A 15,998-nucleotide genomic window follows, 5' to 3' on the forward strand; every position below is an offset into this window, starting at 1 on the left:
GACTTCTTTACTTATATAAACTCTAGAAGGAAGGGGATGAATCAGGTTGGTCCACTTGATATCGATGATTCGATTTGTTGATAACTCTGCTCAGGTAGCTGACAAACATGAGGAATTCTGTAAGGAAGTGGAAGCCAGAAGCTTATCAAACCCTAACAGAGAGCTAAATGTTTTTGTAATAACTGAAAGTGAAGTGGAGGAGAAATTGTTGAAGTTAAACATAAGAAAGGCACCTGGGGTGGATGGGATCTATCCCGTTATATTAAAGGAAGCAGAAAAGGAAGTAAGGAAACCCTTAGCCATGATTATGAGAGCATTCTTGTACTCAGGGGAGGTCTCCATGGACTGGAGATGTCCAAATGTACAAAGGGGGATCAAAAGGTGACACGAGTAATTACAGACCTTTTAGTTTAACTTCTGTTCCGGAGGAAAAAGCAATGCAGTCACTGGTTAAAGAAGCACTACAGGATCATCTAGACAAGACTGCAATTATAGTTCAGACACAGCATGGTTTTGTTAAGGGGAAATCTTGTCTTGCCAATTTGATCAGATATTATGATGTGGTCACAATGGAACTGGATGCAAAAAATAATTTTGATATCATATACTTGGAATTTAGGAAAGCTTTTGATACTGTTGCACATGGAAGACTACTGTACAAGTTAGAGCAATGTGGTGTTAAGGGCAAGGTGCTGTTATGGATAAAGGAATGGTTCAGCAGAAGAAGAAGACTGAGTGTAGTAATGTATGGACACTGCTCTTCACAGACTAATGTTATTAGAGGAGCCTTCCAGGGTTCCATTTTGGAGTCCTGTTGTTGTTTTCTCTATTTATCAATGATATTGATGAAGGTATATCAGGCTTCATGGCCAAGTTTGCAGACTATACAAAGGTTGGTAATTAGTGGCAGTATGCTACTGCAACAGGATCTAGAAAAGTTGAGCAGATGGGCTGAGAGGGTGGCAACTGAAGTTTAACATTGACAAATGCAAAGTCCTATACAGTCAATTACAGTTAATTGGGACACATCAGGAATAGTGCATTTTGGCCCGATTAAGTGGCTGCCCCAATTATCCGAAGTTTCACGTAAAAAAAGTTAAAAATACAATGGACCTTTACAATTGGTTCACTATACAATTAAATCACATTATGATAGAGTCACCTAAGTAAAGTACCGTACGATGTGTAGTAAACGCTGGTGATTGTGGTCACGTTTGTGAATTGAATTTTAGTTCTATTAAACAGCGATTCTAATTAGAAAAAATATGAGGAATATTATCCACAGGCTATAAAAGTAAAGATATATTAAGCACAAATTTACCCTTTATTACCTTAACAATTAAAAAATTAAATGATACATGAAAATCGAAATAATTAATATGTAATTAATTATTAATAATAAGTAATATGTACATACTAACTAGTTGACATTTCTGTTCACTGACATTTGTGGGTGGGGGTTAAATTCAAAACAGTAAAAGGATAAGCAATCAATAACAATGAACACGGCACACACAAATTGCAAGTAACACGATACGCACAAGTAAGAACAAAGTAACAAGTTATGAATCTTTAAAAATAGGAATGAAGAGAAGAGTATGAAAATAAATTTTTTTATATGATTGAAGATTTCATGGAAGTGTAAACACATTTTATCATAATAACCCACAGAATTCCAGCCGTCGGTATTATCGCAAATTCAATAAGATCGAGTTTACTATCCGTTTATGATAGATTGCACTAGAAAAGCCCAATAAACAGGTGACTGTTGATTGTTTTTATTGTTTTATGGTTGTGACCTCCAGAAATCTGACCAAACCATGTGGTACTGTCAGAGACAATCGTAGGGTGATCTCAAGTGCTGCGGTCTCCTGCCCCGACTAAACAGCATGTTGTCCCAATTAAGCGAAGTAAACCCTGGCTATATTTCTCGATTGGGTTCTGTTTTTTAAGATTTGCCCAAATAACCGGAATCCACTGTATATGGGTAGCAGTAAGCCCAGAGTAACACACCAACTGTGTGATACTTCACTCAGGGGTAGTAGAGAATGAAAAAGATCTGGGGTAATTGTGCAGTCAGATATGAAGTTTTCTGAGCAGTGCAGATGGGCTGCAAGAGTAGCTTATTGGGGTTTTGTCAATGAATTTTCTAGCAGGGTTGAGGTGGTGATTATCTCCATGTATAAAGCAGTGGTCAGGCCACACCTTGACTGCTGTGTATTGGAGGCCTTATTTTCGGAAGGATGTAGAGTTGGTATAATGAGTACAGAGAAGGACAAGGCTGGTGTGGAGAACAAAGGAGTACTCTTACCAAGAAAGGCTTAAGTTCTGCAAATTGCAGCATCTGGAGACAGGCACCTGCGAGGTGATCTAATTGATGTATGTAAAGCATTGAATGATTTGAGCAAGCTCAATGCTGATTGGATTTTTCCCCTTGCTCAGATTACTTACCTGAGGGGACATAAATAAAAATTGAAGAAAGACAGTTGTAGAATAGATGTGCAGAAATTTGTCTTTAGCCAGTGGGTGGTTGATTGCTGGAACAAACATCCATCTGTCGCTGTGGAAGTTGACAGCTTAAATAAATTCACGGCAGAACTAGACAAACTTTTGGAGTGAATATCTTGGTTTTAATGGGAAGGTTTTTTTGTTTTTTAATTTGGCTGATACTATATAAGCTTGCTTTCTTGCATCATGTGCATCTGCTAATGGGCTCAGGGTATCTCCCTGAAAGATTCCTCTCCTGATGGGGATCAGTCTTTTTGCGATGTTTTCTACTTTGATGGTGGTACTCCATTTTGTCACGGTTTGTTTCTGTGGGGTTTACTTTGTATAAGTTCAGCCTCTCTGTTAGCCAGCTGTGAGGCATGGACTCAAACGCCTTATGTAATCAATGTAGGCCATGTACAGGTTGTAGTTCTTCTTGTAGGCTTGCTCTATAACTGTGGTAACAATGATTAATTGGTCCTTCACTAAGATGTTTGCATCCCTTTTGCTGCTCCACAATGATGTTCTGGTCTCTAAGTCTGATTGGCAAGCCAAAGGTCACGGGTTTGAATCCCACCTCGGACGTGGATATTACGATGGTGCTGTACTCTCCAGTTGGACCTCATGGCAACGATACACGAAGGAAGGAGGAAAACGCTGGTTTCTTCATGTATTGCTTACATCATACGATTAAAAAAAAAAGTGGTGTGATATCTTCTTGGCCATAGATGTCGTCAGAATCTTGTACATTATTGGGAGACAGGAGATCAGCCTGTATTTTGCCAGGTTTCTTGTATCTTGGTCCTTAGCCTTCAGGTAGGTGATTCCTTCAGTAAGAAACTCTTAGATTGTATCTGTGTGACTTATCATCCTAGTGAACTGCACTGCTAGATGCATGTGTGTTCAGGTGAAATTCTTGTTCCAGTAGTTGTGGATGTTATCTATCCCTGGGGTTCACCAATTGTGGGACTGCCTGCTTGCTTGTTGTGCTTCTTTCTTATGAATTCCCTATTCTGTCATCCATTGCACGACCTTAGTTTTCTTCCATTCTAGTTCTATCCAGGGTGCTTGGCTATGTCTTACTTACATGAACAAGACCGTACCCCTGTGCACTGGATGTGGGAAAGTCCTAGACAACCCACCGGACGTTTAGATAAATTGAACAAGTACTCTGCATCTGAGAAGAGGCTATGTGAATGAGGCTGAGTCATATGAAATCAGTTATTTCGAAATTACAGATGACTGTTTATTAGAAAACTTTTAAGCATAAAAGCACATAAGGCTCCTTGTGTTGATGACACATACCCAGTAATTTTGGGGAAGGAATCCAGGGAGTGTATTGAACCATTGAAGTTAATTATGAGGGCATATTTGGACTCAGGAGAGATTCCTTTGGATTGGAGAAGTGCCAACATATCACCAGTCCATAAAGGTGGTTCTAAGAGCTAAGTTGGTAATTATAGACCGGTTAGTCTGACTTCAATGTTAGGGAAAATCTTAAAGGTAATGATTAAGAGTGCAATCCAGGGACATTTAGATAGACATGGCATTCTGAATAACACACAACACAATTTTGTTAAGGAAGAATCACCTTCACCTAACTTAATAGGTTATTTTTACCCAGGAATTCATGCATAGGGGATAATTTTGACATTGTTTTTGTATTTTAGCAAGGCTTTTGACTTATTCCCTTGTGCGGAGTTACTGTATAAGCTGGAACATGTTGGGATTACTGTAAAAATTCTAAGATGGACTACTGGGTGGCATCAGGGCAGAAGGCAGAGGATTGTGATTAATGGATATTTTTCTTCTGGTCTGTAATCTGAAGTGGGAATCCCCAAATAATCTGTTCTTAGATCAATGTTTCTGGTTTTCATAAATGACATCGACGAAGGGATAGAGGGCATGATGTCAAAATTTGCAGATAACATAAAGATTTTAGCATTAGCATTAGTAGAGGCATATGATGCAAGAAAGCAAGATTATTCAGCATCAGCCAAAAAAAAAAAAAAACACACCACTCCCATTTCACCCCTCTGTTCGTTCGAAATACCTGTCCAGTTGAGCCTTAAATTTGTTTAGGCTATCAACTTCAACAACAAATGATGGAAGTCAGTTCCACCAACCAACCACCCGCTGGCAAAAGGCAAATTTCCGCACATCTATCCGACATCCGTCCTTCCTCAATTTGAATTTATGCCCTCTGAGGTGATTATTCTGAGCAAGAGGAAGAATCCCATTGGCATTGAGCATGCTCAAACCATTCAAAGCCTTATACACCTCTATCAGATCACCTCGCCGGTGCCTAGTCTCCAGACTCTGTAATTTGCAAAACTTAAGCCTTTCTTCGTAAGAGCAACCCTTTGTTCCATTCACTAATCTTGTTGCCCTTCTCTGTACCCGTTCCAGCAGCTCTACCAGATTGGTAGAGTAATTAATGATTAGCCCCAACAGGGCTCCTTCAGAATGACTTTAACAGGCTGCAAGAATGGTCAGAAAATTTGGCAGCTATATTTTAATGGAGCAAAATGCAAGGGCTTACACTTGGGGAATAGAGACCCCAGAAGAAATTATACATTTGGTGGGGTTGAATTAAAAACACTTGAGGAAGGAAGGGATCTGTGGGTTGTAATACAGACAGATATGCTGAATAGTTTTGTAAGGCAACCAAGAAAGCCCGTAGTGTCCTATCAGTGATTGACCAAACATTATCCTGAAAAGATAGAGGTTATTGTTCCACTATTCAAGGAAATTGTAAGACCACATTTGGAATACCGTGTTCATTTATGGAGACCTCAGATTCCAAAGATGGGCAACTTGGCAAAAGGTCACCATAGGAGGAAAGACTGATTAAGTAGGCTACAGAGCTTGGCAACTAGTCACCTCAAAGGTGATCTGATTGAAGTTTATAAGGCTGTGAGAGGGTTAGTAAAATAAATGGTGAAATTTTAACTTATAAAAAATTTCAGAACTTGGTCATAAATTCAAATTACATGGGAAGAAATTTAGACTTGAATGTAGGAAGTTTTATTCTTGAATGTAGGAAGTTTTATTTTAGCGAGCAAGTCATTGATCGCAGGAACAGTGGCCTTTGCAGGTAGAAATTTGAAGAAATTCAAAGGTCAAACTGGATAGTTATTTATGTGAAGAGGAAAGCAAATGATTTGTATTTTTTTATCTATTTGGTCCCCCCATCCCTTCGGCCAGTGAGTAAAGGCCTGCAACTTCCTTGCACTATATGGCTATTACTATTACTTCACTGCTCCATATGTTGCCAGAGAACTTTGTGATCGTCTTCTGGTCAGGTGGTCCACTGCCTTCTTTTCCCTCTTGTCTGGTACTTCTCTAGAAGGCTTTTTTGGTTTTCACCAAAGATCCAGTTGTTCATTGTCCTCTGGACTCTCTCTCTCTCTCTCTCTCTCAGTATGGTCTCTTGCTGAGTGTTCACCTGTTCTCTGGTTTTTGGTTTCATGTTTGCTGTGGATATTTGTCTTTCTTGAGGATGCTCTTCACTCTTCCAGTCAGCTTCTTACCCTTGTTACCTAATTGGTGCTGGCTCAGTTGGCCTATCTTGACCCTTAGTTTGTTGATCTTATGTTGAATCTTTCTTTTTCCGTGCTGGCAGTTCCTTGTTTTCCTGTTTCTTCTGCTGCTGGTCTGTCATTTCTCATCCGTTGATCTTGGTGGCTGCCATGGCAGCACAGTATACAGCTGTGTGGATGGCCTGCAGCATGCTTTATTATTGTTGAGATTATTTAGTATTATTTGCCATTTGAGGTGGTCTGAGACTTCTCACAGGATTCTATTGGGTCTCTGCTTCGGTATGGTGTTGGTGTTTGTGGGATCTACTCCTTCGACTTCTGTTAGGGCTTTCTCCACTCGTTTTCTATCAAGACCTCATCCGTTTCCACTTCAGCTGCTCTTGGTTGTGTTTCTTCTTGCTCTTCCTCCTCTTGTTAGGTGATGTCCATATTCTTTTTTGTTCTTTGCAGGTGGTTGCTCACATCCTGCTTCATTTTTTCCACGATTGCAGGAGCTTTTTCTGTACCACACTTAATTCAGTGTGATCATTACTTCTCTTCGATATCATATATCTGTGGAAGTGGACCTATTTAGCTTCAGCTTGCATCCAGTGGTGTTTGTATTAAGGTTCAGGCAGATAGAGGATGGCACCACTATCTCCCTCAGCCATCGCTTCAACTTTGGGGGAGGTAGATCTGGTGAAGCAACTTTTGCGATTTTTTTTTTTTTTTTTTTTATCATTATTATGTTTTTTATTATATTTTTATTGCTATTATATATTATGCCAGTCTCCCAATGTGAGCCTGGCATAATAATACCTTTTCAGGGGCAAATGCACATCTTCCACACATTCGCTCCTGCAAAGGTAGGAGCAAATTCATGTTGAACAAGCTGGCAGTCCAGTGTCGTAACCACTGGGCCATCATGCATTTTTATTATTGTTATTATTTATTAATTATTATTTCCTTTTTCCATACAATCTGTGTGTGTGTGTATATATATATATATATATATATATATATATATATATATAAAAGAAATTGGTAGGTTGAATGTAGTTTATTGCAGTATTGTTGCCTTTAGACAGTCTGTGCATAATTCATATGTGTTGTCGCGTAAGACTTGTAAACGTGTGTCACTTGTAAAGAGATATCCATATCTCTTCATAAGTGACACCATGAGATTTGTTGAGAGAAAAGAGACTTAAAAAAAAATTTTTTTTTTTTTTTGGAGAGGAGTAATAAATATTTATAGTGTAGAGTTTTAGTTTTATTAAGTGTTTTTTTAAAGTTATAATCTTAATAATTAATTGATAAGGAGATCTTTTATTATTAATTAATTATTATAAAAAAAATCTACCATGCTTGAAATGTAACACAGTGCATTACATTTCAAGCCTTTTCTTACTTAACTTTTTTTCATATCACATAGGCTATTTATATACCATATATTTTAGTTAAGCACTGAATTAGTAATTTTTACTAATGTACCAAATGTATGCTAGTAATTTGCTAACATACAGTGAAAGTTAGTTACTGTACATGATGTGTACAGTAACTAAGCTGTTTTTCTTGTTTTAGTACAAATCTAAAACATTCTGCAGTGACTGTTGTTTTGAAAACTCATAATAAGCAGTAATTGAATAAATTTAAGCTTAATGATGGCAAACTATAAATGCTGCGAAACTTCCCATATACAGTTACAATAGCATTATTTGAGAACAGCAATCTTCCCTTCAAAGAAATGTGAAACATCAAGGACAGCAACAAATAATGACACTTTCTCTGCAATAAATCAATTAAAACACAAAACCAGGATTTCCTCTTTTCACATTCTAATTTCCAAACAGTTATGTTCTTGATAACCATACCTTAGCTACAATCATTTTGAAAGTAACTTAAAAACATCTTTCTATTTAAATAGTTCTTTCATAAACCACAATAGTTCTTATACTATCCTGGCAATTTCTTACAGATTAAAAAATTCAGTTTCTCTCTGCTCTGCTCTTTCTTCAGGAAATTTTTATTATTTCAGAAACTAATGTTTTGACTGATAATCACTCTTCAGATGTGTTCCTTTTTTTTTCTTTTTCTTTTTTTTTTATTGCTGATATTAAAAAAAAACTCAGTTTACTTTCAAATAGAATGCATATTCTTCTTCTTCAGTTTGTCTTAACAAAATGTATTATCTTTCTTGAAATCTATCCATTTAAAAATAAAACATAAGCTGAACATATCCTTATCCAGTATAATAATTACTTTTATTGTGTGATATATTTTCTCTTCCCTTTTTAAATACAATAAAGCACTACAATTAACTCTTCATTCCTCTTTCTCACATACCTTACGATTCGTGCATATCACAGTCTTATACATGCAAAAGCATGCGAGCAGTTGTTTGCGACAGCAACAGTGCTTAAACATAAATGAACAAATACATTTAATCCTAAAACATGTGAATGAGTTTAAATAAATACAGGGTGTCCGAAAAATAATGGTGGGGTTTTGTACTAATGTTATGCGACCCACGGCAAGCACCATGGCTGGAAAGGTTTTCAAATGAAGTCAATAGGGCAACAAATTTGTGGCAGGCACCACGTTGCACATGCAGGCAGTCAGCAGCGCATGCAGCGAGGTGTGTCAGTTAGTCTGGCAATGTCTACTGTGCAAGGAAAGGCTGCGTGTGTTTTGTGGTTGGCACAAAGCCAATCCGTAATCGAGGTTCAATGGCGTTTCAGACGAGAATATCACAAGGATTCGCGACATGAGAACAAAATGTGCCGATGGTTTAAACAGTTTAAGGAGACCGGCAGTGTTGAGAAACGTAAATGACCGGGAAGACCATGGACATCAGATGATAATGTGGAAGCAATACTGCAGTCCTGCGTTCAAAGTCCGCAGAAGTTCATTCACCAGCGAAGTCGACAATTGCGTCTCCCGAAATCGATTGTGCACAACATCGTGCAGAAAAGGCTAAAGCTTTTTCCTTACAAAATTCAACTCCTGCATGCAATCCACCCCACTGACAAGCCAAGAAGAGTGGAATTTGCTGTCACCATCTGCAGAGATGCAATGGTGAGCAGGATTTTTAAATTGCATCATATTCTTCTCAGATGGGGCTACATTCCATATCAGTGGGTGTGTAAATCATCACAACTGCCCGATATTGCAACTGAAAATCCTACTGCAATACGTGAGCACATTAGAGACTCTCCGAAGGTCAACGTCTGGTGCGGTTTAATGCACAATAGGATTTTTGGACCCTTTTTCTTTATAGAATGTAAAGAACGTTCTGTAAAGAAAAAGGGTCAAAGAACAGCAGTATGTATCTAGATATGCTTGAGCTTTTTTCTTCCCCCAAATTGAAAACATGGATGAATCTCATCTCATCATCTTTCAACAGGATGGAGCACCACCACACTTTGCAACGATTGTACACAATGTGTTAAACGTTCATTTTCCAGGATGGTGGATTGGACGAAATGGACCCATTCCTTGGCCCCCCACAAAGCCTTGTCCTTACCCCATTTGATTTCTTCCTTTGGAGTCATGTGAAAACACTGGTTTACAGTGAAAAGATTCAGAATCTTGTCCATCTGAAGGAAAGAATCACTGCAGCAATTGCAAGCATTATGCCGGACGTTCTTGCTCGAGTGTGAACTTATGTTGATTATCATTTAGATGTGTGCCGTGCTGTTAATGGTGCACACATAGAAACATTGTAATGATTTTAAGAATCTATGTTACCTATTAACTAATCACTGGGTTAATAAAAATATTTCACAGCATATTGTGTAACATTTATTACCACATAAACCAACACCAAACCCCGCCATTATTTTTTGGACCCTGTATAACAGTATCATAAAAAGAATAACAATAATGCATCTTAGTTACTAACAGCTTCAATTAAAAATTAACATTTTCTTAGAGCAGTGAATTTTTATTTTTGCTATTCGAGTCCATATATATGCAAAATTGAAAGTGGAATAAATAAGAGTTCAGAAGTTCCAGTATGCATCAGTTTTCCATAGTGATATTTATGCACAATCCATTTGACAAGACCAAAATTTCTAAATGCCCTTTCTCTTATTCTGACCCACAAAAAAGCATGTCACAGTATGTTCATATATATATATATATATGAAGAGCTTATATATTCTATATTGAGTATAGAAATTAAGTTTGCATAACCGGTATATATATGAATAAATGTGCTTTCATCCTCATAGCATGCATGCTTGAACTGAATATGCAGTGGTACTAATTTTATTTTGTTAGGATGTTATCAAAAATTACTTTTTTTAATATAAAGTATTTGAACTGAACCAGCATTGATAATTAAGTAGTTAGTAGTTTCCTTTGGTATTTCCTCATTCTCTAGAAGGTAGCAATTGATATGCTTGCATATGTTTTTTTTTTTTGATGAAAGCTGTACAGTGTAGTATAGTTTTCATCCCATTTCATCAAAAATGTTCAAATTAATATCCTCTCATGGTGGTTTTTTTTTTTTTTTTTTGACAAAAGTTATATGAATAATATATAGAGTTTTCCTCCATTGCATCAATGATGATTTCATATTTTGAGATTAGAGTAGATTTCAGTTGGGAAGTAACTTAACCATGCAGCTGTTCTTCTCTTATGGAAATTTGTTGATGTAGGGTCATAGTAACTTTTATTTCCACCAAAAATTTGTATTATAACAAAAAATTTATATTTTTAAATGTTTCATAAGATGTTATTTAAAATGTTCTATTAAAGCATATGATTTTTGTTCATTTTATATTTTAATAAATGTCTATATTTTGTTGATTCCTTTTTAATAGTGTAGTGAAACAATTTGACATTTAAAAAATATATATATACAGTTTATTGATTAAATTATAATGTAAATTTTAATCTGTACAGTTTATTTGTTAAATAGTTAAATTATTCACTGTTGAAATATTATTCAACAGTGAATAATATTTCTTTAAAAAAATTTTTTTTTATTTAGCTGTTATGAAAATTATGTATATTGATATTGCATGCATATCACCATAAATGATCATTTATTTAGAATTGTTTTAGAATGATTCTTGTTTTTCTCCCATATTTTCACTCACTTTTCCATCACATCTCATGCTTAAAAGCAAACACTTGGCTCACTACGAAAATCTGGAACTTATGCTTTAAATTGGTATTATCACAAAATTAATAGCAAATAGGTTACCATATTATCCTCATTCTATTCCCTTCCTGTTTACTTATAAGATTGGTAAAATTCACAAGGAACATTTACATTAGATTTAATTTGAAGTTATAGTTATGTACATTATCACTTATAAATTTTACTGATACCTTTTGAAGATTTCAGCAGTTCATCACTAAGCTTATATTTATGTGTATTTGGTGTGTTTTTTTTTTTTTGCCTCATATCCGCTACTGAACGCTGTTCATTTGTATGCACAGTGCCCAAGTTTATAATATTTATATATAATAAATATAAACTGTTCACAGACTTTTTCGATAAACAAATATTAGGATAAGAATTTATTTAATGTTCTTCATAGATGAACTGAGATATTTTTATTCGTATTCAAAATGAAATGACTTAAAATGCAGTAGGGGTCAAAAAAGAAAAAGACATCAGTTATGTGTTTTACAAGTATTGAAATTGATGAATAAGAATTAATGTACACAATTCCCTTCATGTTATCACTTTGTGCCCTCATTCTACAACACCTTTAGTCTTGTCTCTTTCAGATCTACTCATCCCTCTGCACTCCTACAGTAAGTTGCCTACAATTGAATTTTATCTCTACACTTTAACTAATTACTCATATTGTTTTGAATTCAACAAAACCCCTTTTTTTTCGTTGCACTTAGTAACCTCACAGTCCGTTAATCTTTCACGTATCTTTTCAAAACTGCGTTCCACCTCTTGTTTTCATCATCAACTATTTTAATTTGTTAATGATGTATTAATATGCTAATTGCACTAATAGTAACAGAAAATTTAGAGAAAGTAAGCTTGTGGTTTGGGTATTTTTTCATCATGTAAACCTTGGTGAACACAAATTATCATTGCAGCTTCATTTTAAAATTAAAAAATAATCTAAGCTAAGAGTAGTGAAATCTGTGTTATTATTTAGGTTTGTGAAACAGTGGTTTCTCAAATTGAAAGAAATGACTCACTGGTGAAGCACAAATTATCATTACAGCTTCATTTTAAATTTAAAAAATAATCTAAGATAATATTGGTGAAATCTGTGTTATTGTTTAGGTTTGTGAGATTTTTCTCAAACTGTAAGAAATGACTCACTGGTGAAGCACAATGAAGTTTTAAGGAAATATACATGTGGATGATACATGTATATTTTGCCTCCTGTTTTAACATATGATAAAAAAAAAAAAAAAAAAGACTTCATGAACTGCCTGTTCAAATTATATCAAAAGCCTTTGTAGAAACAGTCCTTATCCAAGATCTGAAAGATTCAACAAGTCAGTGGCTAACCACTAGTCAAGCCCAGCCATTACTAGCAGTGCCTTGAGTTTTATATAAAAGCAAAATGATTTACTTTTCTTGTTCTGCTAATTTTTACCTTTCCACATGATATCATGAATAGGAGAAATCCGAAGTGACTGACAATGTGTGGATTTTATTACAGCAGAGCAAAGGAATGGGGAAAGACAAACACACACACAGTTGAAATAGCAATTGGAACAACTAATATTGTTTGTAGGACTATTTTATGCTTATTATTATTAGCCATATGGTGCAAGGAAGCTTGAGGCTTATGCTGCACCAGCCAAAAAAAATTCCTGAGTTACCCTGAGAGAGAGAGAGAGAGAGAGAGAAAAAGAAAGAAAGTAGAAAGGAATCACAAAGAAAGAGAAGAATGATGATATCCAGTTCAGGACCCTGGGTGTGCCAAGCCAATACTCACCAGATGTGTGACCCCCTGGGGTGATAATAAATAAAAAAAAAAAAAAAAAAAGGTAAAGTGCAGCCATTATCAACCCACTGCAGGATGGAAGCCTCCTCAACAATTCGTGCTGAGAGAAATGGATCATAATCTGCCACGCTGGTCCAGTGCGGGTTGGCAGATTGACAGTATTCAGGGGCTTGAACCCCGGTCTACTCAAAGAGCGTGTGCTAATGCACTCCCGCTCCTGACCACTCGGCTACAGAGGACGTACTGCGGTGATATCATCCTTTAAATGTGTTTACTTTTTTATTTGAGTTTCTGCGCTGTGCATTGGCATCCCTATTACAGTTAATGTATCTGTCCATCTTATAATATGGACAGGTATGTCCATCAGTAAAAACTTTTTTTGGGTTTCTGTAATCAATGGAACATAATGTGCTCTCTCTCTCTCTCTCTCTCTCTCTCTCTCACACACACACACACACACACACACACACACACACACACACACACACACACACACATTTTTTTAATTTAGCAGTGAAGTTGTGAAGATAATTTGTGATCATCTTGTATTGTTTTCATAATACAGAACATTTTGGATAAACATGCTTTCTGTCTTTCACAACAGTCAGCAGTCTAATTTAAGTCCCTTATTCAAATATCAGTAGTCGTTTTAAATAAGAATTGGAATGTTATTCAAAATTGGTGAAATGAATGTTTTGTCCTTTTGTTTATCAATTTAGCTGTTGCATTTTTAGAGACATTTTATGATTTGCTGTTATTAAAGAATCTAAAATAAGCAATCCAAAATGTCATGTTCTGTGTTTACTCTGATATAGAGTACTGTATACATAGTCTTATATTAAACAATTCTGTGTTATACATTTGTGTATTGTTCCATTATATGGAAAAATTGCATATAATTAGACAGTTTTGTAGATTAGAACACACGGAGTGACACTAAAATAATGTACACTATTACCACATAACAAAATGTTGCTTCCAGGGTTTAATCACTGGAAAGGTAAATAAGTTGTACCTCTGCTGTACCTTTTAAACAGAAAAATTATCTTATATGCTCCAATGGAATTCATTAATTTAAATGTTGGATAAAGAAATAACCTCATTATAAATGATCCCCCATCTCTTTTACAATTTTTAGCTAGCAAATCGGTTAAATAAAACTCAGATTAAATTTTACTGTTTTAACCTGTTTTATAAGGCCATATAAAACTGGAAATTTGAACAAATACTATAATGTCATGCTGTACAAAATCAGTTCTGAGATTCTTGGCACATGATATCTAAAAATAAAGCTTAGCTTCGAATAAATTATGCAGTTAGAATAAACATCCATCACTTTCAGACATCAGATTCATCACAATGAATTTGATGTCCTGAAGAAATAAAGTGAGAGTCAGTTCAAAGCATGAAAAGGCTTTTAGTGAACTTCATTCTGTAAATGGTGGAGAACACATATAGTAATGTGATTTTTATAAAAATTGCATGATGTCATTTATTAGTATGTGTGCAAGGGTAAAAACTGTGAAAGCACAGTAAAAAAGAAAACAATATGGGATTAAATGGAAAAGAAAAATTCAAAGAGATAAAAAGGGGGAGCAAGATGGAGAAAGGAGAAGAAAAAAAGGGAATGGAAGACAGAGAAATGAAACAAGTAAAAAAAAAAGAAAATAAAGAGTATGACCAAAACAAAAGAAATTAAAATACCCTTGAAAAAAGTAAAAACAGCCATGCTTTAGAATTATCAGTCCAATATACACTGCGTGATCACTGAATTACGACCACCCCTATGAAAACTGAATATGACTCGTTGACCATGTGAGGTACGAGAGTGCAGAGTTAGGCAACCTACGTAGCATAAATAGGTGTCAGTGGTTCAGTAGTAAAATTCCAAGCATGATGGGTAAAAGGAAGGATTTGTTGCACTTTGATAAAGGACAGATTGTGGGTGCTCGACGAGCTGGTGCCTCGATTCCCCAAACGGCTGAACTGGTGGGATGTTCGAGAGCTGCTGTAGTTAAAGTGTACCAGGACTGGTGTCAAAATGGTCAAACTACGACCCAATGGCAAACTGCAAAGGTCAGCGAAAGGTTGATGTTAGAGGTGAATGCCAGGTCTGACAACTCATACAGGCTCAGCACTGTTGAAGAGTTGACTACCCAATACAACATGGGCCAACCCGGCACAATATCTGGCATAACCGTGCATCGCACATATGGGCTGTACCAGCAGACGACCTCTACGGCATCCTCTCCTAACCAAGGTTCATCGCGTAAAAGACTCACCTAGTGCAAAGAGCATGCAAGTTGGACATTAGAAGACTGGAAGAAGGTGTGCTGGTCGTTATTTACTCCACACAGTGAATGGTTGTGTATGGATTTGGCATCAACAACATGAGGCTCTTGATCCATCATTCATAGTATCAAAAGTGCAGGCCAGTGGAGGTGGTTGTATGGTGTAGGGCATGTTTCACTGACCTGAACCCCTGGTGCTGTTATCAGTGGTCTCTGCTATCCTCAACTGCTTGCTGACTGTATACACCTTGCTATGTTACACTTTTTCTCGAATGTTGATGGTGTCTTCCAAGATGACAATGCTCCAAGCCATCGGGCACTTGTTGTGCAGGAATGGTTTGTGGAACACAGTTCTGACTTGCAGCATATCGATTGGCCTCCGAACTCCCCCGATATGAATCCGATAGAACACTTGTGGGTCACTATGGAAAGGCATATCAGGCATCTGGATACACCAATCACCTCCATACCTGCATTGCTGGGCACATTACACACAACTTGGTTTTGGCCATACCTCCCAAATGCTTCTGACATCTTGCCATTTCATCAAGATGTCGGAAGCATTCAACAAGATGTCAAATGCTTCCGACATCTTGTTGAATCAATGCCAAGTCGGATAGCTGCTGTACTGTGGGCAAAAGAAGGACCTATGAAGTATTAAGTAGGTGGTCATAATTCAGTGATCACTCAGTGTATATTCGGGGCCTTTCATGGATACACTGAATAGTTTCATTATGAGAAATATCCATAACTGTTGGTAT

At 36.4% G+C, this 15,998-nt stretch overlaps 1 protein-coding gene across 2 annotated transcripts in view; it reads left to right on the top strand.

Annotated features, from left to right (window-relative positions):
• Nucleotides 1–15,998, top strand: part of LOC150077291 (mediator of RNA polymerase II transcription subunit 25-like) — a 763,048-nt gene that overhangs the window by 487,207 nt on the left and 259,843 nt on the right. Inside the window, exon 18 of one of the 2 annotated variants that reach the window (XM_090386696.1) lies at nucleotides 11,754–11,780. The exons of the other annotated variant lie outside the window; for it this stretch is intronic. Within the exon in view, the coding sequence (XP_090242822.1) occupies nucleotides 11,754–11,780 (27 nt within the window). The remainder of the gene's footprint in view (nucleotides 1–11,753; nucleotides 11,781–15,998) is intronic. 2 annotated transcript variants of the gene reach the window in all.

Source organism: Mastigoproctus giganteus, chromosome 12 (assembly GCF_048544385.1).
Source record: "Mastigoproctus giganteus isolate SK-2022 chromosome 12, ASM4854438v1, whole genome shotgun sequence".
Lineage (NCBI taxonomy): Eukaryota > Metazoa > Arthropoda > Arachnida > Uropygi > Thelyphonidae > Mastigoproctus > Mastigoproctus giganteus.